Here is a 25,276-nt window from a genome sequence, read left to right as displayed (position 1 = left end):
ATTGACAGGGATGGGACCCCAGACAGGGAGAGGGATGGGGACACCCCACGACTCCTCAGTCCAGGACGACAGCAGGGACAAGGGGGAGCGGAGGCCAAAAATTGGTCCTCCTGGCCAGCATCGTCCCTGTGCAAAGCTCCAGGGCTGCACACGTGTGTTCTTGCCCTGACACAATGTGCACACGTGAGGGATGTGCAAACAGGCATGGGGAAGGCATGGGCTGAAAGTGAGAGGGAGGAAGAGTGTGTAGGGGGGCTAGGACACAGGAGAGGCTGAAGGAGGCAAAGGGGAAAGGCGGGTGCAGGATGGGATGGGGTGGGGAATGGATCACACAAGGCTGTGACCTGGAGATAAAGCCGTGATAACGAGGGTTCCAGAGAAGGGAAGGGACGGGAGATGTTATTGCCCAGTTCCGAAGAACCGCGACTGCAAGGGAGGACCCACGGCTGAGCCACACTCACTGTGTCCGCAGGCACCAGCAGCACAACAACAACAACGATGACCTTGACCTCCAACACTTCTGCCTACACCACCAACTCCAGCACCTCTGCATTAAAGCACACCTCTCCTGTAAAGAGCTCTAGCCCCACTCGTCCCACCAGTACCACCTCGAATATGAGCAATGGTGCCACTGTCACCACGACCTCAAAAACAACCGGGCACATGAACAGCGGTAACAACACGCCCACGAACACAGACATCACTTCTGCCACGACCACAGGCATCGGCACGACTACAGTCGCGAGCACAGGCACAAGCACCGCTGCTCCCACGACTATTGAGACAACCGCAACAGCAAGCACCGGCACTACCACACCCACTAGCAAAAGCACCACCGGAGTTGCGAGCATCAGCACAAGTATTTCCATGAGTACCAGCACCAGTGCACCCACAAGCAACACCAGCAGCCCGTGCACCAGTACTGGCAACACTGCGCCCAACAACATCAACAAAAATGTACCCACAAGCACTGAAGCAACTGGACCCACGAGCACCAGCAAAATTGCTTCCAAAAGCATTCAGACAACCCCACTCACGAGCAGCAGAACTAACACACCCACTAGCAAAAGCACCACCGGAGTTGTGAGCATCAGCACAAGTGTTTCCATGAGTACCAGCACCAGTGGACTCACGAGCACCACCAGCAGCCCGCACACCAGTACTGGCACCACTGCGCCCACCAACACTGGCACCACTGCACCCACAAGCACTGAAGCAACCGGACACACGAGTACTGGCTCCACGACTAGAATGAGCCCTAGCCCAACTGGTCCCACCAGTACTACCTCGACTATGCACACCGGCGCCACTGTCACCATGACCTCAAGCACCACTGGGCACAGGAGTACCGGCACCACCACGACCACAGGCACTTCTGCAACCACGAGCACAGGCATCGGCACCACTACAGTCACGAGCACAGGCACAAGCACCACTACTCCCACAACCATTGAGACAACCGCACCAGCAAGCACCAGCACTACCACACCTAGAAGCACAAGCACCACCACTATAGCGAGCATCAGCACAAGTATTTCCATGAGTACCAGCACCAGCGGGCGCACCAGCACCACCAGCAGCCTGCACACCAGTACTAGCACCACTGCGCCCACCAACACTGGCACCACTACACCCACCAGCACTGAAGAAACCACACCCACGACTACAGGCTCCACGGCTCTAACGAGCTCTGGCTCCACTGGTACCACCTGGACTACGAGCACCGGTGCAACTCTCACCATGACCTCAAGCACCACTGGGCACATGAATACAGGCACCATCACGCCCATGACCACAGGCACCACTGCTCCCACAAACACAGGCATCGGCACTGCTACAGTCACAAGTACAGGCACCGGCACCACTGCTCCCACAAGCACTTACACAACTGCACACAGCAGCACCAGCACCACCCTTTCCACAAGCACCAGCAGCAGTGGGCCCACGAGCACTATCACTACCATTCCTGCAAGCATAGGCACCACTACTGTCACGAGCACAGGAAGTGGCACCAGTGTTCCCTCAAGCACATCCACAACCAGACACATCAGCACCAGCACCACCCTTTCCAAAAGCACCAGCAGCAGTGGGCCCATGACCACCGGCACTACCGCTCCTGCAAGCATAGGCACCACTACTGTCACGAGCACAAGCACAAGCACCAGTGCTCCCATGAGCACAGGCATCGGCACCACTGCTCCTACGACCACTTACACAACCAGACACAGCAGCACCAGCACCACCCTTTCCACAAGCACCAGCAGCAGCGGGCCCACGAGCACCAGCACTACCTTTCCTGCAAGCACAGGCACAACTACTGTCACGAGCACAGGCACAAGCACCATTGCTCCCACGAGCATTGAGACAGCTGGAGCCACGAGCAGCAGCACCACTGCTCCCACAACCATTGAGACAACCCCACTCACGAGCACCAGCACTACCACACCCTCTAGCAAAAGCACCACCGGAGTTGCAAGCATTAGCACAAGTGTTTCCATGAGTACCAGCACCAGCAGGCCCACAAGCACCACAAGCAGCAGGCACACCAGGACTTGCACCACTGTGCCCACAAACACTGGCACCACTGTAACCACGAGCTCTGAATCAACCACACCCACGAGTACAGGCTCCACGGCTCTAACGAACTCTAACTCCACTGTTACCACCGGGACTACAAATACCGGTGACACTGTCACCATGACCTCAAGGACCACTGGGCACATGAGTACAGGCACCATCTCGCCCATGACCATAGGCACCACTGCTCCCACAAGCACAGGCATCAGCACCACTACAGTCACGAGTACAGGCACAAGCACCACTGCTCCCACGACCACTGACACAACCACACCAACGAGCGCTGGCACTACCACACCCACAAGCACAAGTACCACCGGTGTTGCGAGCATCAGCACAAGTGTTTCCATGAGTACCAGCGGGCCCACGAGCACCACCAGCAGCCCACACACCAGTACTGGCACCACTGGGCACATTAACACCAGCACAACTGCACCCACGCGCACTGAAACATCCGGACCCATGAGTACCGGCACCACTGCTCCCATGAGCATTGAGACAACCCCACCCACGATCACCAGCACTACCACACCCACTGGTACAAACATCACCCCTGTTGAGAGCGTCAGAACGAGTGTTGCCACGAGTACCAGTGGGTCCACAAGTACCACCTCCAGCACACCCACAGGTACTGGCACCACTGGGACCACCAACGCCGGCACCACTGCACCCACGAGCACCAACGCAACAGGACACATGAGTACCCGCACCACGGCTATAACGAGCTCTAACCCCACTGGTCCCACCAGTACCACCTCAACTATGATCACCAGCGCCACTGTCACCACGAGCTCAAGCACTACTGGGCACACGAGTACCAGCACCAGCACACCCAAGAGCACAGGAACAACTTCTCCCATGAGCACAGGCACCGGTACCACTGCTCCCACGATTACTTACACAACCGGACGCACCAGCACCACTGTTACCACAAGGACCAGCACCAGCTCGACTATGAACACCAGAGCCACTGTCACCATGATCTCCAGCACCACTGGGCACACGAGTACCAGCACCACCTTGCCTGCAAACACAGTCACCACTACAGTCACAAGCATGGGCACTGGCACTACTGCTCCCACAAGCACTGACACAAGCAGACCCACGAGCACCAGCACCACTGTTACCACAAGCACCAGCATCAGTGGGCCCATGAACACCACCACCAGCACACTCATGAATTCTGGCACCAGTTGGCCCACAACCACATCCACAAGTGGCCAAACAAGTGCCGGCACCAGTGGGCACACGAGCACTGGCAGCAGTGATCCCACAAGCATTGGCACTGCCAGTGTTGCAAGCACTGGCAGCAGTAACCCCGCTAGCACCGGTACCACTGAACCCACGAGCACTGGCACTACCACATCCATGATCAGCAGCACCACCAGACACCCAGCCACTACCACTAACAACCAGCCAACCAGCACCACCACGCTCCCCACCACCAGCACTACCACACTCTCCACCACCACCATGTACCCAGCTACCACACTCCCCAAGATTACAACCACGCTCCCCACCACCAGCACTACCATGCTCCCCACGACCACCACCACTCTGCCAACCACCACGCTCCCCACTACCACCACCCAGCCAACCACCACCCAGCCAACCTCCAGGACCACCATGCTCCCCACCACCAGCACCATGCTCCCCACTACCTCCACTCAGCCAACCAACACCACCGACACACTCCCCACCTCCACCACCCACTTGACAACCACAACCACCATGCACCCAACCACCACCACACTCCCCACCACCACGCAGCTGACCAGCACCATGCTCCCCACCAACACCACCACTCTCCCCACCACCAGCATGCACCCAGTCACTACCACTAACACCCAGCCAAGTAGCACCACCACCACACTCCCCACCACCACCACACTCTTGACCAACATCACTACCACATTCCCCACCACCATGCACCCAACCACCACTACCACCGTGCTCCCCACCACCACCACCAAGCTGACCGGAACCACACTCCCCACCACCACCACGCTCTTTACCACCGTCACTCCCATTCTCCCCACCACCAACATGCACTCAACCACCACCACGCTCCCCACCACCAACAGCACGCTCCACACCACCACACTTCCCACCACCCAGCCAACTAGCACCACCACCACGCTCCCCACCACCAGCACCACCATGCTCCCCACCACCACCATGCACCCAGCCACCACCACCATGACCACCACACTCCCCACATCTACCACCACGTTCCCCATGACTACAACCATGCTTCCCACCACCAGCACCACCCACTCGACAACCACCACTACCATGCTCCCAACCACCACCACCCAGCTGACCAGCACCACGCAGCTGACCAGCACCACACTCCTGACCACAACCACACAACCAGCCACCACCACCACCACCCAGCCAACCAGCACCACGCTTTCGACCACCACCACCACCATACTCCCCACCACCACTACGCTCCCCACCAGCACCACCACCCAGCTGACCACCACCAGCACCACACTACCAACCACCACCACCACCACCCAGCCAACTAGCACCACCACCACACTCCCCACCACCAGCACCCACTCAACAACCACCACTACCATGCTCCCAACGACCACCACCATGCTCCCCACCACCACCAGCACGCTCCCCACAACCACCACCACACTCTTGACCACCACCAGCACCAAAATCCCAACCACTAGCACCACGTTCCCAATCACTACTACCACCACCACCTCGAGCCCAACCACCAGCACCACTAGGAGCCCGACCACCACCACCACCACCATCTCAAGCCCAACCACCACAACCACTACCACCACCACTACGAGCCCAACCACCAACACCACCACTATGAGCCCGACCACCACCACCACCCCAACCACCACAACCACCACGAGCCCAACCACCAACACCACCATGAGCCCAACCGCCACCACCACCATGAGCCCGACCACCACCACCACCATGAGCCCAACCACTACCACCACCACTACTCACCTGACCACCACCACCACACGACCAAACACCACCACCACGCGCCCAACCACCACCACCATGCACCCAACGACCGCCACTACCACCACGACGACCACCACCACAATGACCACCGCCATGATGACCATCACCACACACCAAACTACCACCAATACCACCACCACCACCCCAGGTACCACCCCTCCCACCCTTAGCTGCCCCCAGGGCAGGTTCCTCACCCCACACCTCCCAGCCCCACCTCACACGGTCTTTTCCAGGGGTCTGTGAAAATGGAGGCACTTGGGTCAACGGCAACTGCGTGTGCCCCCCGGGATACATGGGCAACACCTGCAGTTACGGCGAGAGCAGCATCGAGACCAAAGCTGGTAGGGAGCCCTCTGCACCCACCTCCAGCCCATGAGGGGCCAAATCTTCTGCGCATAACCAGGAGGGAGGTTTCCTCATGGGAGAAGGGGTGTCAGGAATGACCACGGGCATGGACTTCAAGCAGTGCATGGGTCCACAGCACCCAAAGGTGTTGGCAGTGAGTTCTCCAACCAGCATGTTATCCTGGGACAGACAATGTTGTGGGCAAGGTGTTTCCCAACCAGCACAAGGTCCTACAGCACCCAAAGGTGTGGGTAAGGAGTGCTCCAACCACTGCCTTGTCCTGGACCACCCAAACATGTGAGTAAGGAGTTCTTCAACCATCACAACCACTCCCACAGCATCCAAAGGTGCAGGGAGAAGCATAGGGCAGGGGACCACAGATGACCAAACAGCAGACAGAAGCAGCCCAGGAGCAGGTCCCCCTTAGCACAGCTCCAGAGGGCTGGGGGCCTGCCCTTAAATGCTGCCCCTGCAGCAATAAGCAGAGGCTGGAGGTCCCAGGTGAGCCCAGTTGGGGCTGTTAAGGCTCATTATGCCCTGCAGGGCTCAGCAGCAATGCCCAGGGTGCTGGGGTTGTCTTCTCCTGCTCCTGAGTCTCATCTCCTGCCTTCCCCCAAAGAGACCAACGTGTCCGTGAGCGTGGAGCTGCGGGTCACCAACCAGGAGTTCTCCGAGGACCTCCGAAACGAAAGCTCCATTGCCTACCAGAACTTCGTCCACAGCTTCACCCAGCAGGTGGGACGCTGCTCGTTCCCCCATGGGGTCTTATCCATCCTTCTTAGGGGTGTGCTTGTTTTGGGGGGACCCCAAGGTGGGGAAGGAACGTGCAAGGAAAAGGAGCGGGACACCGATACCCGGCCTGCAGCCTCCTTCTCTTCCAGATGGACATCTTCTACCGCAACATTGAAGGCTACCAAGGCATCAAGATCCTGAGTCTGTCGTGAGTGTTGGGCTGCTGGCCTGTGGGAGAGGGTTTCAGGGTGCTCTAACTGCCATTCGGGTGCTCCAGTGGGCATTGGGGTGCTCTGATTTCCATTGAGGTGCTCCAGTGGGTATTGGGGTGCTCCAACTGGCTTCATGCTGGTCAATGATGAGGGGACATTGGGGTGCTCCAACTGGCATTGAGGCTACACCAATGGGCATTGGGGTGTCCCCTCAGGCCGGGCAGCATCGTGGTGGATCACGCCATCATCGTCGCTCTGCTGGTGACCGCCGATACCACAGAGAAGATCAATAACGTCACCAAGAATGTGAAGGAGGAGATCATCCAAGCAGCGGCCCAGCAGCAAAACTGCACTGATAACAGTGAGCTTCTGCCCCCCAGGGACAGGCCTGGGTTCTCCATGAAGTGGTTGGGTCCTCCATGATGGGGTTGGGACCCCCAGAGACAGGGTTGGGGCCCTTGGCACCACTTTGGGCCTAGGCCTTGGGGGCATGGTTGAAGTCTTCCGAGGATAGGGTTGGGGCCCTGGGGAACCGTTCGGGCCTAGGCCTTGGGGATGAGGTTGTGGCCTCTGGGGACAGGCTTGGGGCCCTTTGGAAAGGGTTGGGGACTCCTGGACGTGGTTGAGGCCCTGGGGATCCATTTGGGCCTAGGCCTGGGGCAGAGTTGGGGCCTCTAGGGACAGGGTTGGGACCCTGGGGACCCCTGAGGCCTGGGGGCTCTTCCACGCAGCCTGTCCCTCTCCTTCCCAGGCAGCTTCTGCTTCAATGCCTCCGAAGTGACGATCACCCAACCCTCGTTTGAGTTCAATGCAACGGGTGAGCCCACAGAGTGGGTTGTTTGCGGTAAACCGTGGGCGGGGGTTCAGGGGAATCTCTCCCTGGCCAACCCCCATTCCCCCCGCAGCGTATTGCCGCCAGGTTGCACCGAAGGGCTTTGAGGACTTCTACTACCCCAACACCACCAAAAGCGGCCTCAGCTGCCTGTCCAACTGCTCGGCCAATACTGCGGGCACCATCGACTGCAATGAGGGGCAGTGCCAGCTCACCCTGAGTGGCCCCCAGTGCTTGTAAGGGCCATGGGGACACCAGCAGGGACACCTCCAGGGCCCTGATGTGGGCTCTTGGCCCCACCAAAGGACCAGGGACCAGGCCGCGGGTCTCGGCACCACACTCAGCCCCACATCTCCTCCCTACAGCTGCCGTGAGACCAACCTCTACTGGTACCAGGGCAATCGGTGCAAGAGCCGGGTCAGCAAGATGGCCGTGGGCATGGGCCTGGCCGTGGCGGCCTTGTGCTTGGTGATCTTCGTCCTCGCCGCCTTCCTCTTCAGGGCCAAGAGGCAGAAGTTGTCGGACAGGTGGGGAAACCCCGTGGGATGGGAGGGGGAGGAGGTGGGCACGGGAGGACCTCCACAAGTAGAGGTCCTCTTCAGTCCGTGGAGGTCGTCCGTTGGGTCTCCAGTTGTAGAGTCTCCATCCGTGGAAGTCCTCAAGTGCACCCATCCGTGGTGCTTGGCCCCACCTCTGGTGGTCCTGATGGAGCAGGGCTTGGCCTCCCCCGTGCCTCCAAGACCCCCCCAATTGCCTCCAGGCCCACTCCCAATGTTACAGCCTCTATACCCCCCAGGTCCAGCGACCTGATGGAGAGCAAGCAGCACTGGTACGAGGAAGAGGATGAAAACTGGAGCCTCCCTGGGGACTTCACCATCCAGAATGAAGGTATGGGGTTGGAGGGGGGGAACCCACTGACCCCCATGATGGGAATGATAGGATGGGGGGGTTGGTGGGACCCCCACCTGGGGCACCCCCGTTGAGCTCTTTCACCCCACAGGTGCCCATGAGGACACCATGCAGGTTGACCTGCAGTCCGTGGACACCTCGGCACAGGTAGGTCCCCCACCCACCCAAGGGGGGGGGGGCATGGGTGGGGGGACACATAGGGGTAGCACCCCCCACCCCTGTCATGACCTCACCATGTAACTCCCCCTCCCCTTAACCCCCACCTCACCCCCCCAGGTCCAGATCCAGAAGGTGGAGAGGATCACCACGCAGCTCTGAGCAGGGAGGGGGGGGACACCAGGAGGCTGCCTCCCCCTTCCCCCCCCCAGGGACCCACACAGCACTTTGGGATACCTCCCCTTGCTTTTGGGGGGGGTCATGACCTCAAGTTGGGGGTCAAGACCCTCCCTTTTAGGGTCACGACCCCCACCCTTCCTGTAGCATTTCATTTGGCCCCCACCTCTGCTTGCACATACTGGTCCTGGCCCTGCTCTCTTGGTGATGACCTCACTTTGGGGGCCATGACGTCATTTCCAGGGTGTCATCCCCATCCCCCTCCAGATCCCTTTAAGGGTCAGGACCCTCCCTTCCCCCTGCATAGGGCTGGACCCCCTCCAATTCAAATAAATAACTATCAAGTCACTGGTGTCACTGGTTTGTATGGGGATGGCCAGACCTGCTCCAATTCCCCAGAAATAACTACTAAGGCACTGGTGGCACTGGTCTGTACTGGGATGGCTCCAGCATGCACGGGGCTGCTAATTCCTTGCCCTGGGGCAGCCCCAGGTGGGGATGTGCAGCTCCTCCCTGCAGAGGGGCAAAGTTCCCCACTGCCACTCCTGCCTCAGGCATGGCTCCGCACCGGGATGCTGCTGGCAGCGCCGCAGGGCTGGGGGGCACCAAGATGGGGTCTTGCACCAGGGCCTTCCTCTTCCTCTTCCTCCTCGTCCTCTGTGGGGATGCAGTGGGTGAGTGGAGACCGGGTGGGCGGCACCGAAATGCAGCCATGGGGAGCGGGAGGGGGCGGCCTCCCCTGGGGCATCTCCTCTGGATGTGTTGGGGAGGCTGAGGGGGGAATTGGCCTCCACAGCCTGAGGGTGGCACCGTCCTGGTGCGGACAGGGACAGGAACATTGGGGACGGGGATAGAGACACGGACAGGGACAAGGACACTAGTGCCAGGGATGGGTAAACCCCACAAATCCCTACCCCGGGGTGACAAGTGGGAGCAGAGGCCAAGAATTGGTCCTCCCAGCTGTCCCCATCTCCATGTGAGTCTCTGGAGGTGCACACACGTGTGTCCTCATCCCGCTGAGCCGTGTACACCCCACAGGCATGCGAACGGGCATGGGGAGGGTGTGGGGAGAAAGTGAAAGGGAGGCAGGAGGTGGCGGAGCGAGGACATGGGGAAGGACAGAGGAGGCAAAGGGGGAAGACAGGTGCAGGACGGGATGGGGAGGGGATGGATCACACGAGGCCGTGAGCAGGAGGTCAGCGCTGTGGGGGTGCAGAGAAGGGAAGGGATGGGGGACATTATCGCCCAAGTCTGACAAACTGCGACTGGAAGGGAGGCCACACGGCTGAGTCACACTCACTGTGTCCACAGGCACCACTGCTGAATGCACAACATACCCAACAACCTCGATCATGACCTCCCCCACCTCCACCTCTGCCCTGACCTCCCCCACCTCTTCCCCGACCTCCTCCGATTTCACCTCCTCCCCAACCTCCCCCAATTTTACCTCTGCCCCAACCTCCCCCACCTCTTCCCCGACCTCCTCCGATTTCACCTCCTCCCCAACCTCCCCCAATTTACCTCTGCCCCAACCTCCCCCACCTCTTCCCTGACCTCCCCCACCTCCACCTCGGCCCCAACCTCTCCCACCTTCACCTCTGCCCTGACCTCTCCCACTTCTGCCCCGACCTCCTCCGATTTCACCTCCTCCACACCTCCCCCAATTTTACCTCTGCCCCGACCTCCCCCACCTCTTCCCCGACCTCCTCCGATTTCACCTCCTCCACAACCTCCCCCAATTTTACCTCTGCCCCGACCTCCCCCACCTCTTCCCCCGACCTCCTCCGATTTCACCTCCTCCCCAACCTCCCCCAATTTTACCTCTGCCCCGACTTCCTCCGATTTCACCTCCTCCCCAACCTCCCCCAATTTTACCTCTGCCCCAACCTCCCCCAACTCCACCTCGGCCCCAACCTCTCCCACCTTCTCCTCGGCCCCGACCTCTCCCAATTCTGCCCCGACCTCCTCTGATTTCACCTCCTCCCCAACCTCCCCCAATTTTACCTCTGCCCCGACCTCCCCCACCTCTTCCCTGACCTCCTCCGGTTTCACTTCCTCCCCAACCTCCCCCAATTTTACCTCTGCCCCCACTTCTTCCCCACCTCTTCCCCGACCTCCCCCACCTCCACCTCGGCCCCAACCTCTCCCACCTTCTCCTCGGCCCCGACCTCTCCCACTTCTGCCCCGACCTCCTTCGATTTCACCTCCTCCCCAACCTCCCCCAATTTTACCTCTGCCCCGACCTCCCCCACCTCTTCCCCGACCTCCTCTGATTTCACCTCCTCCCCAACCTCCCCCAATTTTACCTTTGCCCTGACCCCCCCCCACCTCTTCCCCGACCTCCTCCGATTTCACCTCCTCCCCAACCTCCCCCAATTTTACCTCTGCCCCGACCTCCCCCACCTCTTCCCCGACCTCCTCTGATTTCACCTCCTCCCCAACCTCCCCCAATTTTACCTTTGCCCTGACCCCCCCCACCTCTTCCCCGACCTCCTCCGATTTCACCTCCTCCCCAACCTCCCCCAATTTTACCTCTGCCCCGACCTCCCCCACCTCTTCCCTGACCTCCTCCGATTTCACTTCCTCCCCAACCTCCCCCAGTTTTACCTCTGCCCCCACTTCTTCCCCCACCTCTTCCCCGACCTCCCCCACCTCCACCTCGGCCCCAACCTCTCCCACCTTCTCCTCGGCCACGACCTCTCCCAATTCTGCCCCGACCTCCTCTGATTTCACCTCCTCCCCAACCTCCCCCAATTTTACCTCTGCCCCGACCTCCCCCACATCTTCCCCGACCTCCTCCGATTTCACCTCCTCCCCAACCTCCCCCAGTTTTACCTCTGCCCCCACTTCTTCCCCCACCTCTTCCCCGACCTCCCCCACCTCCACCTCGGCCCCAACCTCTCCCACCTTCTCCTCCACCCCGACCTCCCCCACCTCTTCCCCGACCTCCTCCGATTTCACCTCCTCCCCAACCTCCCCCAATTTTACCTCTGCCCCGACCTCCCCCACATCTTCCCCGACCTCCTCCGATTTCACCTCCTCCCCAACCCCCCCAATTTTACCTCTGCCCCGACCTCCCCCACCTCTTCCCCGACCTCCTCCGATTTCACCTCCTCCACAACCTCCCCCAATTTTACCTCTGCCCCGACCTCCCCCACCTCTTCCCCGACCTCCTCTGATTTCACCTCCTCCCCAACCTCCCCCAATTTTACCTCTGCCCCGACCTCCCCCACCTCTTCCCCGACCTCCTCTGATTTCACCTCCTCCCCAACCTCCCCCAATTTTACCTCTGCCCCAACCTCCCCCACCTCTTCCCCGACCTCCTCCGATTTCACCTCCTCCCCAACCTCCCCCAATTTTACCTCTGCCCCAACCTCCCCCACCTCTTCCCTGACCTCCCCCACCTCCACCTCGGCCCCAACCTCTCCCACCTTCACCTCTGCCCTGACCTCTCCCACTTCTGCCCCGACCTCCTCCGATTTCACCTCCTCCACAACCTCCCCCAATTTTACCTCTGCCCCGACCTCCCCCACCTCTTCCCCGACCTCCTCCGATTTCACCTCCTCCCCAACCTCCCCCAATTTTACCTCTGCCCCGACCTCCTCCGATTTCACCTCCTCCCCAACCTCCCCCAATTTTACCTCTGCCCCAACCTCCCCCACCTCTTCCCTGACCTCCCCCACCTCCACCTCGGCCCCAACCTCTCCCACCTTCACCTCTGCCCTGACCTCTCCCACTTCTGCCCCGACCTCCTCCGATTTCACCTCCTCCACAACCTCCCCCAATTTTACCTCTGCCCCGACCTCCCCCACCTCTTCCCCGACCTCCTCCGATTTCACCTCCTCCCCAACCTCCCCCAATTTTACCTCTGCCCCGACCTCCTCCGATTTCACCTCCTCCCCAACCTCCCCCAATTTTACCTCTGCCCCAACCTCCCCCACCTCCACCTCGGCCCCAACCTCTCCCACCTTCTCCTCCACCCCGACCTCCCCCACTTCTGCCCCGACCTCCTCTGATTTCACCTCCTCCCCAACCTCCCCCAATTTTACCTCTGCCCCGACCTCCCCCACCTCTTCCCTGACCTCCTCTGATTTCACCTCCCCAACCTCCCCCAATTTTACCTCTGCCCCGACCTCCCCCACCTCTTCCCCGACCTCCTCTGATTTCACCTCCTCCCCAACCTCCCCCAATTTTACCTCTGCCCCCGACCTCCCCCACCTCTTCCCCGACCTCCTCTGATTTCACCTCCTCCCCAACCTCCCCCAATTTTACCTCTGCCCCAACCTCCCCCACCTCTTCCCCGACCTCCTCCGATTTCACCTCCTCCCCAACCTCCCCCAATTTTACCTCTGCCCCCAACCTCCCCCACCTCTTCCCTGACCTCCCCCACCTCCACCTCGGCCCCAACCTCTCCCACCTTCACCTCTGCCCTGACCTCTCCCACTTCTGCCCCGACCTCCTCCGATTTCACCTCCTCCACAACCTCCCCAATTTTACCTCTGCCCCGACCTCCCCCACCTCTTCCCCGACCTCCTCCGATTTCACCTCCTCCACAACCTCCCCCAATTTTACCTCTGCCCCGACCTCCCCCACCTCTTCCCCGACCTCCTCTGATTTCACCTCCTCCCCAACCTCCCCCAATTTTACCTCTGCCCCAACCTCCCCCACCTCTTCCCCGACCTCCTCCGATTTCACCTCCTCCCCAACCTCCCCCAATTTTACCTCTGCCCCAACCTCCCCCACCTCTTCCCTGACCTCCCCCACCTCCACCTCGGCCCCAACCTCTCCCACCTTCACCTCTGCCCTGACCTCTCCCACTTCTGCCCCGACCTCCTCCGATTTCACCTCCTCCACAACCTCCCCCAATTTTACCTCTGCCCCGACCTCCCCCACCTCTTCCCCGACCTCCTCCGATTTCACCTCCTCCCCAACCTCCCCCAATTTTACCTCTGCCCCGACCTCCTCCGATTTCACCTCCTCCCCAACCTCCCCCCAATTTTACCTCTGCCCCAACCTCCCCCACCTCCACCTCGGCCCCAACCTCTCCCACCTTCTCCTCGGCCCCGACCTCTCCCAATTCTGCCCCGACCTCCTCCGATTTCACCTCCTCCCCAACCTCCCCCAATTTTACCTCTGCCCCGACCTCCCCCACCTCTTCCCCGACCTCCTCTGATTTCACCTCCTCCCCACCTCCCCCAATTTTACCTCTGCCCCCGACCTCCCCCACCTCTTCCCTGACCTCCTCTGATTTCACCTCCCCAACCTCCCCCAATTTTACCTCTGCCCCGACCTCCCCCACCTCTTCCCTGACCTCCTCCGATTTCACTTCCTCCCCAACCTCCCCCAATTTTACCTCTGCCCCCACTTCTTCCCCCACCTCTTCCCCGACCTCCCCCACCTCCACCTCGGCCCCAACCTCTCCCACCTTCTCCTCGGCCACGACCTCTCCCACTTCTGCCCCGACCTCCTTCGATTTCACCTCCTCCCCAACCTCCCCCAATTTTACCTCTGCCCCAGCCTCCCCCACCTCTTCCCTGACCTCCCCCACCTTCACCTCGGCCCCAACCTCTCCCATCTTCTCCTCGGCCCCGACCTCTCCCAATTCTGCCCTGACCTCCTCTGATTTCACCTCCTCCCCAACCTCCCCCAATTTTACCTCTGCCCCGACCTCCCCCACATCTTCCCCGACCTCCTCTGATTTCACCTCCTCCCCAACCTCCCCCAATTTTACCTCTGCCCCGACCTCCCCCACATCTTCCCCGACCTCCTCCGATTTCACCTCCTCCCCAACCTCCCCCAATTTACCTCTGCCCCCACTTCTTCCCCCACCTCTTCCCCGACCTCCCCCACCTCCACCTCGGCCCCAACCTCTCCCACCTTCTCCTCCACCCCGACCTCCCCCACCTCTTCCCCGACCTCCTCCGATTTCACCTCCTCCCCAACCTCCCCCAATTTTACCTCTGCCCCGACCTCCCCCACATCTTCCCCGACCTCCTCCGATTTCACCTCCTCCCCAACCTCCCCCAATTTTACCTCTGCCCCGACCTCCCCCACCTCTTCCCCGACCTCCTCCGATTTCACCTCCTCCACAACCTCCCCCAATTTTACCTCTGCCCCGACCTCCCCCACCTCTTCCCCGACCTCCTCCGATTCACCTCCTCCCCAACCTCCCCCAATTTTACCTCTGCCCCGACCTCCTCCGATTTCACCTCCTCCCCAACCTCCCCCAATTTTACCTCTGCCCCAACCTCCCCCACCTCCACCTCGGCCCCAACCTCTCCCACCTTCTCCTCGGCCCCGACCTCTCCCAATTCTGCCCCGACCTCCTCCGATTTCACCTCCTCCCCAACCTCCCCCAATTTTACCTCTGCCCCGACCTCCCCCACCTCTTCCCCGACCTCCTCTGATTTCACCTCCTCCCCAACCTCCCCCAATTTTACCTCTGCCCCGACCTCCCCCACCTCTTCCCTGACCTCCTCTGATTTCACCTCCCCAACCTCCCCCAATTTTACCTCTGCCCCGACCTCCCCCACCTCTTCCCTGACCTCCTCCGATTTCACTTCCTCCCCAACCTCCCCCAATTTTACCTCTGCCCCCACTTCTTCCCCACCTCTTCCCCGACCTCCCCCACCTCCACCTCGGCCCCAACCTCTCCCACCTTCTCCTCGGCCACGACCTCTCCCACTTCTGCCCCGACCTCCTTCGATTTCACCTCCTCCCCAACCTCCCCCAATTTTACCTCTGCCCCAGCCTCCCCCACCTCTTCCCTGACCTCCCCCACCTTCACCTCGGCCCCAACCTCTCCCATCTTCTCCTCGGCCCCGACCTCTCCCAATTCTGCCCTGACCTCCTCTGATTTCACCTCCTCCCCAACCTCCCCCAATTTTACCTCTGCCCCGACCTCCCCCACATCTTCCCCGACCTCCTCTGATTTCACCTCCTCCCCAACCTCCCCCAATTTTACCTCTGCCCCGACCTCCCCCACATCTTCCCCGACCTCCTCCGATTTCACCTCCTCCCCAACCTCCCCCAATTTTACCTCTGCCCCCACTTCTTCCCCCACCTCTTCCCCGACCTCCCCCACCTCCACCTCGGCCCCAACCTCTCCCACCTTCTCCTCCACCCCGACCTCCCCCACCTCTTCCCCGACCTCCTCCGATTTCACCTCCTCCCCAACCTCCCCCAATTTTACCTCTGCCCCGACCTCCCCCACATCTTCCCCGACCTCCTCCGATTTCACCTCCTCCCCAACCTCCCCCAATTTACCTCTGCCCCGACCTCCCCCACCTCTTCCCCGACCTCCTCCGATTTCACCTCCTCCACAACCTCCCCCAATTTTACCTCTGCCCCGACCTCCCCCACCTCTTCCCTGACCTCCTCTGATTTCACCTCCTCCCCAACCTCCCCCAATTTTACCTCTGCCCCAACCTCCCCCACCTCCACCTCGGCCCCAACCTCTCCCACCTTCTCCTCGGCCCCGACCTCTCCCACTTCTGCCCCGACCTCCTCTGATTTCACCTCCTCCCCAACCTCCCCCAATTTCACCTCTGCCCCCACTTCTTCCCCGACCTCCCTCAGCTCTTCCCCGACCTCCCCCACCTCCACCCTGACCTTCCCCACCTCCACTTTGGCCCCAACCTCTCCCACCTCCTCACCAACCTCCCCCAGTTTCACCTCTGCCCTGACCTCTCCCACCTCCCCCCCAACCTCTCCCACCTCCGCCCTGACCTCCCCCAATTTCACCTCTGTCCCGACCTCCCCCACCTCCACCCTGACCTTCCCCATCTCCACTTTGGCCCCGACCTCCCCCACCTCTACCCCAACCTTCCCCACCTCCACCTCTGCCCCGATCTCCCCCACCTCCTCACCGACCTCCCCCAGTTTCACCTCTGCCCTGACCTCTTTCCCAACCTCCCCCACCTCTTTCCCGACCTCCCCCACCTCGGCCCCAACCTCCCCCACCTCCACCTCGGCCGCAACCTCTCCCACCTTCACCTCTGCCCCGACCTCCTCCAATTTCACCTCTGCCCCCACCTCTGCCCCGACCTCCCCCACCTCCACCCTGACCTTCCCCACCTCCACTTTGGCCCCGACCACTCCCACCTCTGCCTCAACCTCCCCCACCACCGCCCCGACCTCCCCCACTTCTACCCTGGCCTTCCCCACCACCTCCATCCCGACCTCCTCCACCTCCGCCCTGCCCTCTCCCACCTCCCCCTCGAACTCCCCCACCTCCTTCCCAACCTCCCCCACCTTCACCTCTGCCCCGACCTCCCCCAACTCTTCCCTGACCTTCCCCACCTCTTCCCCGACCTCCCCCACCTCTACCCTGACCTTCCCCACCTCCACCTCCACCCCGACCTCCTCCACCTCCGCCCTGCCCTCTCCCACCTCCCCCCCGACCTCCCCCACCTTCACCTCCGCCCCGACCTCCCCCACCTTCACCTCTGCCCCGACTTCCCCCACCTCTTCCCTGACCTCACCCACCTTTTCCCTGACCTCACCCACATCCATGTCTTCCCCGACCTCCCCCACCTCTTCCTCGACCTCTCCCACCTCTGCCCCGACCTCACTGACATCAATGTCTGCCCCTGTCTCCCCCACGTTTGCCTCAACCACCCCCACCTCTGCCCCAACCTCACCCATGTCCACCTCCACCCCAACCTCCCCCACCTCCACCCTGACCTCTCCCACGACCTCACCAATGTCCACGTCTGCCCCAACCTTCCCCATGTCCACCTCCGCCCCAAACTTCCCCACCTCCGCCCTAACCTCCCCAATGTCTGCTCCAACCTCCCCCACTTCCAACTTGACTTCCTCCACCTCCACCCCGACCTCATCCACCTCTGTCTCCACTTTAACCCTGACCTCTTCTGTCACCCCCTCGACCCCTGACTCCCCTAGCACCCCCACCAGCAGCATCCCCACGACCACCGGCATCACTACCAGCACTGGCTCCAGCACCCTCACAACCGCCACCAGTACTTCTCCAGACATTTCTTCCACACCCACCGCTTCTCCTAGTGCAGCAACCATGAGTTCGGTGCCCACAACCACCACCGCGACCAGCGCCACCACTTGTGCAATCTACGCCACAGTGACCACTTCCATCAGCCCTAGCCACCCAACCACGACCAACCCAATCCCGACCACCACCACAATTCTCCCTTACACTACCACCCTCATCACCACCCGTCCCTTGACCACCCCGGGTACCACCCCTACCACTGCCAGCCCCATGACCACCACTGGAATGACCACTGTCCCCACGACCTCCACCAGCACCTCAACCTCCACCAGCGCCTTGACTGATGCCATGACCACCCCCAGCTCCACTGCCAGCCCCACGACCACCACTGGAATGACCACTGTCCCCACGACCTTCACCAGTGCCTCAACCTCCACCAGCGCCTCAACTGATGCCACGACCACCCCCAGCTCCACTGCCAGCCCCATGACCACCATCACAGGTGTCCCCACCACCACAACCAATGCCACGACCACCTACAGCACCACCAACAGCCCCACAACCACCACCGGAACGACCACCATCCCCACAACCACCACCAGCACCACCACCCTATCCACGACCTTCCCTGCTACCACCACCAGCCCTGGGACCACTGCAACCACCACAGGTGCCACAACCACCATCAGCGCCACGGCCAATGCCACAACCACCCCCAGCACCACCACCAGCCCCACAGTTGTCACCACAACCATCAACAGCCCCACGACCACTTCTGGAGCCACCACCAGCCCCACAACCACCACCAGTGCCACCACCAGCCCCATGACCTTTCCTGGTACCACCACCGTCCCAACGACTGCCACCACAGCCATCACGATGACCACGCCTGGCACCAGCACTACCACCAGTCCCACAACCACCACCACAACCGTGAACACCACTGGCGCCACCACCACCGCGACCACACTCACCACCACCACCACGCTTCTGACCACCACCACCACACGCGCAACAACTACCCCCACCACGACCATGACCACCACCACCATGACCACTACCACTCACCCAACCACCACCACTACCACCACCACTACGCGCCTGACCACCACCACCACGCGCCTGACCACCACCACCACGCGCCCAACCACCGTCACCACTACCCCAGGTACCACCCTTCCCACCCTTGGCTGCCCCCAGGGCAGGTTCCTCACCCCACGCCTCCAAGCCCCACCTCACACGGTCTTTTCCAGGGGTCTGTGAAAATGGAGGCACTTGGGTCAACGGCAACTGCGTGTGCCCCCCAGGATTCACGGGCAACACCTGCAGTTACGGCGAGAGCAGCATCGAGACCAAGGCCGGTATGGAGCCCTCTGCACCCACCTCCAGCCCAATCTGGGCAAAATCTGGGGAGAACCGGGAGTGGTCACAGGGAGGGCAAGTCAGGAGTGACTATGACCACAGGTATGGACCTCAACCAAGGCATGGGTCCAGAGCACCCAAAAGTGTTGGCACTGAGTTCTCCAACCTGGGTGTTGTCCTGGGGCAGCCAATGTTGTGGGCAAGGTCTTCCCCAACCAGCACAAAGTCCTACAGCACCAAAGGTGTGGGTAAGGAGTTCCCCAACCACCACAAGCTCTCACAGCACCCAAAGGTGCAGGGAGAAGCATAGGACAGGGCAGAGAACCACTGTTGAGGTCCAAACAGCAGACAGAAGCAGCCCAGGAGCGGGTCCCCCTTAGCACAGCTCCAGAGAGCTGGGGGCCTGCCCTTAAATGCTCCCCCTGCAGCAATAAGCAGAGGCTGGAGGTCCCAGGTGAGCCCAGTTGGGGCCATTAAGGCTCATTATGCCCTGCAGGGCTCAGCAGCAATGCCCAGGGTGCTGGGGTTGTCTTCTCCTGCTCCTGAGTCTCATCTCCTGCCTTCCCCCAAAGAGACCAACGTGTCCGTGAGCGTGGAGCTGCGGGTCACCAACCAGGAGTTCTCCGAGGACCTCCGAAACGAAAGCTCCACCGCCTACCAGAACTTCGTCCACAGCTTCACCCAGCAGGTGGGACGCTGCTCATTCCCCCATGGGGTCTTCTCCGTCCTTCTTAGGGGTGTGCTTGTTTTGGGGGGACCCCAAGGTGGGGAAGGAACATGCAAGGAAAAGGAGCGGGGCACCGATACCCGGCCTGCAGCCTCCTTCTCTTCCAGATGGACATCTTCTACCGCAACATTGAAGGCTACCAAGGCATCAAGATCCTGAGTCTGTCGTGAGTGTTGGGCTGCTGGCCTGTGGGAGAGGGTTTCAGGGTGCTCTAACTGCCATTGGGGTGCTCCAATTGCCATTGAGGTGCTCCAGTGGGCATTGGGGTGCTCCAACTGGTATTGGGGTGCTCCAACTGGCCTCATGCTGGTCAATGATGAGGGGACATTGGGGTGCTCCAACTGGCATTGAGGCTACACCAATGGGCATTGGGGTGTCCCCTCAGACCGGGCAGCATCGTGGTGGATCACGCCGTCATCATCGCTCTGCTGGTGACTGCCGATACAACGGAGAAGATCAACAACGTCACCAAGAATGTGAAGGAGGAGATCATCCAAGCAGCGGCCCAGCAGCAAAACTGCACTGACAACAGTGAGCTTCTGCCCCCCAGGGACGGTGTTAAGGTCCCCAAGGATGGGGTTGGGGCAGTCCGTGACGGGATTGGGGCCCTCCATGACGGGGTTGGGGCCCTCCGTGACAGGGTTGCGTCCTCCGTGACAGGGTTGCGTCCTCCATGACAGGGTTGCACCCTTGGCACCCCTTTGGCCCTAGGCCTTGGGGGCATGGTTGAAGTCTTCCGAGGATAGGGTTGGGGCCCTGGGGAACCGTTTGGGCCTAGACCTTGGGGATGAGGTTGTGGCCTCTGGGGACAGGCTTGGGGCCTTTGAACAGGGCTGGGGACTCCTGGACATGGTTGAGGCCCAGGCGATCCATTTGGGCCTAGGCCTGGGGCAGAGCTGGGGCTTCTAGGGACAGGGTTGGGGCCCTCAGGACCCCTGAGGGCCCTGAGGACCCCTGAGGCCAGGAGCTCTTCCACGCAGCCTGTCCCTCTCCTTCTCAGGCAGCTTCTGCTTCAATGCCTCCGAAGTGACGATCACCCAACCCTCGTTTGAGTTCAATGCAACGGGTGAGCCCACAGGGTGGGTTGTTTGCGGTAAACCATGGGCAGGGGTCCAGGGGAATCTCTCCCTGGCCAACCCCCATTCCCCCCGCAGCGTATTGCCGCCAGGTCGCACCGAAGGGCTTTGAGGACTTCTACTACCCCAACACCACCAAAAGCGGCCTTAGCTGCGTGTCCAACTGCTCGGCCAACACCGCGGGCACCATCGACTGCAATGAGGGGCAGTGCCAGCTCACCCTGAGTGGCCCCCAGTGCTTGTAAGGGCCATGGGGACACCAGCAGGGACACCTCCAGGGCCCTGATGTGGGCTCTTGGCCCCACCAAAGGACCAGGGGCCAGGCCAGGGGTCTTGGAACCACACTCAGCCCCACATCTCCTCCCCACAGCTGCCGTGAGACCAACCTCTACTGGTACCAGGGCAATCGGTGCAAGAGCCGGGTCAGCAAGATGGCCGTGGGCATGGGCCTGGCCGTGGCAGCCTTGTGCTTGGTCTTCTTCGTCCTCGCCGCCTTCCTCTTCAGGGCCAAGAGGCAGAAGTTGTCGGACAGGTGAGGAAGAGGTGGTGGGCACAGGAGGACCTTCACAAGTAGAGGTCCTCCTCAGTCCGTGGAGGTCCTCCGTGGAGTCTCCAGTTGTAGAGGCTCCATCCATGGAAGTCCTCAAGTGCACCCATCTGTGGTGCTTGGCCCCACCTCTGGTGGTCCTGATGGAGCAGGGCTTGGCCTCCCCGGTGCCTCCAAGACCCCCCCGGTGCCTCCAAGACCCCCCCAATTGCCTCCAGGCCCACTCCCAATGTTACAGCCTCTATACCCCCCAGGTCCAGCGACCTGACGGAGACCAAGCAGCACTGGTACGAGGAAGAGGATGAAAACTGGAGTCTCCCTGGGGGCTTCACCATCCAGAATGAAGGTATGGGGTTGGAGGGGGGGAACCCACTGACCCCCATGATGGGATGATGGGATGGGGGGGTTGTTGGGACCCCCACCTGGGGCACCCCCCGTTGAGCTCCTTCACCCCACAGGTGCCCATGAGGACACCATGCGGGTTGACCTGCAGTCCGTGGACACCTCGGCACAGGTAGGTTCCCCCCCCCCCCACTCACCCAAAGGGGTGGGACATATGACAGGGGCACCCTTACCCCACTCATGGAATCACCATTTGATACCTCTCCCCCCCCTCAAAAAATCCTCTCCCAGGTCCAGATCCAGAGGCCGGAGAGGATCACCACGCAGCTCTGAGCAGGGAAGGGGGGACACCAGGAGGCTGGCCCTCCCCCAGGGACCCACAGAGCACTTTGGGATACCCCCCTTGCTTTTCAGGGGAGGATTCCCCAACCTCAAGTTAGGGATCATGGCCCTCCCTTTTCGGGTCATGACCCCCACTGTTCCTGTAGCACTTCATTTGTCCCCCACCTCTGCTTGCACACACAGGTCCTGGCCCTGCTCTCCTGGTGATGACCTCACTTTGGGGGCCATGACGTCATTTCCAGGGTGTTCCCCCCTCCCCCCACAGGTCACTTTAAGGGTCAGGATCCCCCCTTCCCCCTGCATAGGGCTGGGCCCCCTCCAATTCCAAATAAATAAGTATCAAGTCACTGGTGTCACTGGTTTGTATGGGGATGGCCAGACCTGCTCCAATTCCCCAGAAATAACTACTAAGGCACTGGTGGCACTGGTTTGTACTGGGATGGCTCCAGCATGCACGGGGCTGTTAATTCCTTGCCCTGGGACAGCTCCAGGCAGGGACGGATGGCTCCTCCCTGCAGAGGGGCAAAGTTCCCCACTGCCACTCCTGCCTCAGGCATGGCTCCGCACCGGGATGCTGCCGGTGGCACTGGGGGGTTGGGGGGCACCAAGATGGGGTCTTGCACCCGCGTCTTCCTCCTCCTCTTCCTCCGCAGGGTTGCAGTGGGTGAGTGGAGCCTGGCCAGGCGGCACTGAAACGCAGATGTGGGGGGCAGGAGGGGGTGGCCTCCCCTGAGGTATCTCCTTAGGGTGCATTGGGGAGGCTGACGGGGGGAGTCAGCCTCCACAGCCCGAGATGGCACCGTCCTGGTGGGGACGGGGACAGGGACGTTGGGGACAGGGCTAGAGACAAGGACAGGGACAAGGACACTGGGGACGGGGATGGGGACACCACACAACTCCCTTCCCTGGGGTGCCAGCAGTTACAAGGGGGAGTGGAGGCCAAGTATTTGTCATCCCAGCTGTCTCTGTCCTCACGTGAAGCTCCTGAGGTGCTCACGTGCATCCTCACCCCACCACGCCTTGCACACTGCACGGGTGTGTAAACGGGCCTGGGGAGGGTGTGGGGAGAAAGCAAAAGAGAGGCAGAAGGTGGAGGGGTGAGGACACAGGGAAGGAAGGATGGGGCGAAGGGAAAGCCAGAGGGCAAGATGGGGCTGCTGCGGGAGGCAAAGTGCGGGCAGCTCATGTGAGAGAGTGACCTGGAGGGGAGGCGAGAACAGGGACTGTGGGGAACAGAGAGGAACGGGGAAGTCCTTGCCCACGTCTGAGAGGTGATAACACCAGGGAGGAACTGGCTGAGCCGCGCTCACGCTGTACACAGGCGCTGCCACGAGCCCTGAGGACACTGCGAGCGCTGGAGTAACTGCGGCCTCCGGGATGAACATGGCACCCAACGCAACCACTACCATCAGCACTACTTCAACTACTACCACCATCCAAATCACAGCAGCCATGTTCGCAGCCAATACCACCACCACGCTGCCGACCACCACCACCTTGAGCCTGACCACCTCCACCACCACCACCACCACTACTACAAGCCCAACCACCACCACCACCACTACGAGCCCGACCACCACCACCACAAACCCTACCACCACCACCGCTATGACAAGCCCAAAACCCACCACTACTACCTCAAACCCAACCACCACAACCACCACGACCACCTTGAGGCCCACCACCACAAGCCCGACCACCACCACCACCTCGAGCCCGACCACTACCACGAGCCTGACCACCACCACCGCCGCCTCGAGCCCCACCACTACCACCACGAGCCCGACCACCACCACCACCACTACCACCACCACCACCATGCGCCCAGCCACCACCACCACACGCCCAACCACCACCACTACCACCACACACCCAACCACCACCACCACCCCAGGTACCACACCCTCCCACCCTTAGCTGCCCCCAGAGCAGGTTCCTAATCCCACACCTCCAAGCCCCACCTCACACGGTCTTTTCCAGGGGTCTGCGAAAATGGAGGCACCTGGGTCAATGGCCACTGCGTGTGCCCCCCAGGATACACAGGCAACACCTGCAGTTACGGCGAGAGCAGCATCGAGACCAAGGCCGGTATGGAGCCCTCTGCACCCACCTCCAGACCATGGGGCGCAAATATTCTGGGGAGAAGCAGGAGGGGGCTTCTTCATGGGGAGGGCATGATCTCTGAGCAGGGCACGAACCCTTAGCACCCAAAGGTGTTGGCATTGAGTTCACTAAACAGGGTGTTATCATGGAGCACCCAAAGATGTGGGCAAGGTGTTGTCCAACCAGTGCCTTGTCCTGGAGCACCAAAAGATGCGAGCAAGGAGTTCCCCAACCACCACAAGCTCTCACAGCACCCAAAGGTGCAGGGAGAAACATGGGGCAGGGGACCACTGTTGAGGTCCAAGGAGCAGCCAGAAGCAGCCCAGGAGCGGATCCCCCTTAGCACAGCTCCAGAGAGCTGGGGGCCTGCCCTTAAATGCTCCCCCTGCAGCAATAAGCAGAGGCTGGAGGTCCCAGGTGAGCCCAGTTGGGCCCGTTAAGGCTCATTAGTGCCCTGCAGGGCTCAGCAGCAATGCCCAGGGTGCTGGGGTTGTCTTCTCCTGCTCCTGAGTCCATCTCCTGCCTTCCCCCAAAGAGACCAACGTGTCCGTGAGTGTGGAGCTGCGGGTCACCAACCAGGAGTTCTCCGAGGACCTCCGAAACGAAACCTCCACCGCCTACCAGAACTTCATCCACAGCTTCACCCAGCAGGTGGGACGCTGCTCGTTCCCCCATGGGGTCTTCTCCGTCCTTCTTAGGGGTGTGCTTGTTTTGGGGGGACCCCAAGGTGGGGAAGGAACATGCAAGGAAAAGGAGCGGGGCACCGATACCCGGCCTGCAGCCTCCTTCTCTTCCAGATGGACATCTTCTACCGCAACATTGAAGGCTACCAAGGCATCAAGATCCTGAGTCTGTCGTGA

At 61.1% G+C, this 25,276-nt stretch overlaps 1 protein-coding gene across 1 annotated transcript; it reads left to right on the top strand.

Annotated features, from left to right (window-relative positions):
* The first annotated feature begins 498 nt into the window (after nt 1-498).
* On the top strand, nt 499-25,276 carry LOC121063219 (mucin-2-like). Its single transcript, XM_040543586.1, has 25 exons — nt 499-5,734; nt 5,820-5,927; nt 6,551-6,666; nt 6,813-6,871; nt 7,091-7,236; nt 7,627-7,692; nt 7,781-7,943; nt 8,073-8,234; nt 8,504-8,595; nt 8,708-8,763; nt 8,893-8,927; nt 17,854-19,085; nt 19,225-19,381; nt 19,708-19,733; nt 19,852-19,967; nt 20,114-20,172; nt 20,392-20,537; nt 21,007-21,072; nt 21,161-21,323; nt 21,453-21,614; nt 21,884-21,975; nt 23,635-24,207; nt 24,294-24,401; nt 24,952-25,067; nt 25,214-25,276. Exons 1-25 carry the CDS (start codon nt 499-501, stop codon nt 25,274-25,276), a joined length of 9,318 nt encoding a protein of 3,105 aa, XP_040399520.1.

The sequence above is a fragment of the Cygnus olor genome, unplaced genomic scaffold, assembly GCF_009769625.2.
Source record: "Cygnus olor isolate bCygOlo1 unplaced genomic scaffold, bCygOlo1.pri.v2 scaffold_107_ctg1, whole genome shotgun sequence".
Taxonomy (NCBI): domain Eukaryota; kingdom Metazoa; phylum Chordata; class Aves; order Anseriformes; family Anatidae; genus Cygnus; species Cygnus olor.
This window is presented reverse-complemented; position numbering and strand designations above follow the sequence as displayed.

Bases quoted from the DNA above. Each gene is read 5' to 3' on its own strand.
- LOC121063219 (XM_040543586.1), top strand. From the start codon at position 499: ATGACCTTGACCTCCAACACTTCTGCCTACACCACCAACTCCAGCACC. The intron at 20,173-20,391 runs GTGAGTGTTGGG...GTGTCCCCTCAG, and splicing joins ATCAAGATCCTGAGTCTGTC to ACCGGGCAGCATCGTGGTGG. The intron at 21,976-23,634 runs GTATGGGGTTGG...CGCTGTACACAG, and splicing joins CTTCACCATCCAGAATGAAG to GCGCTGCCACGAGCCCTGAG.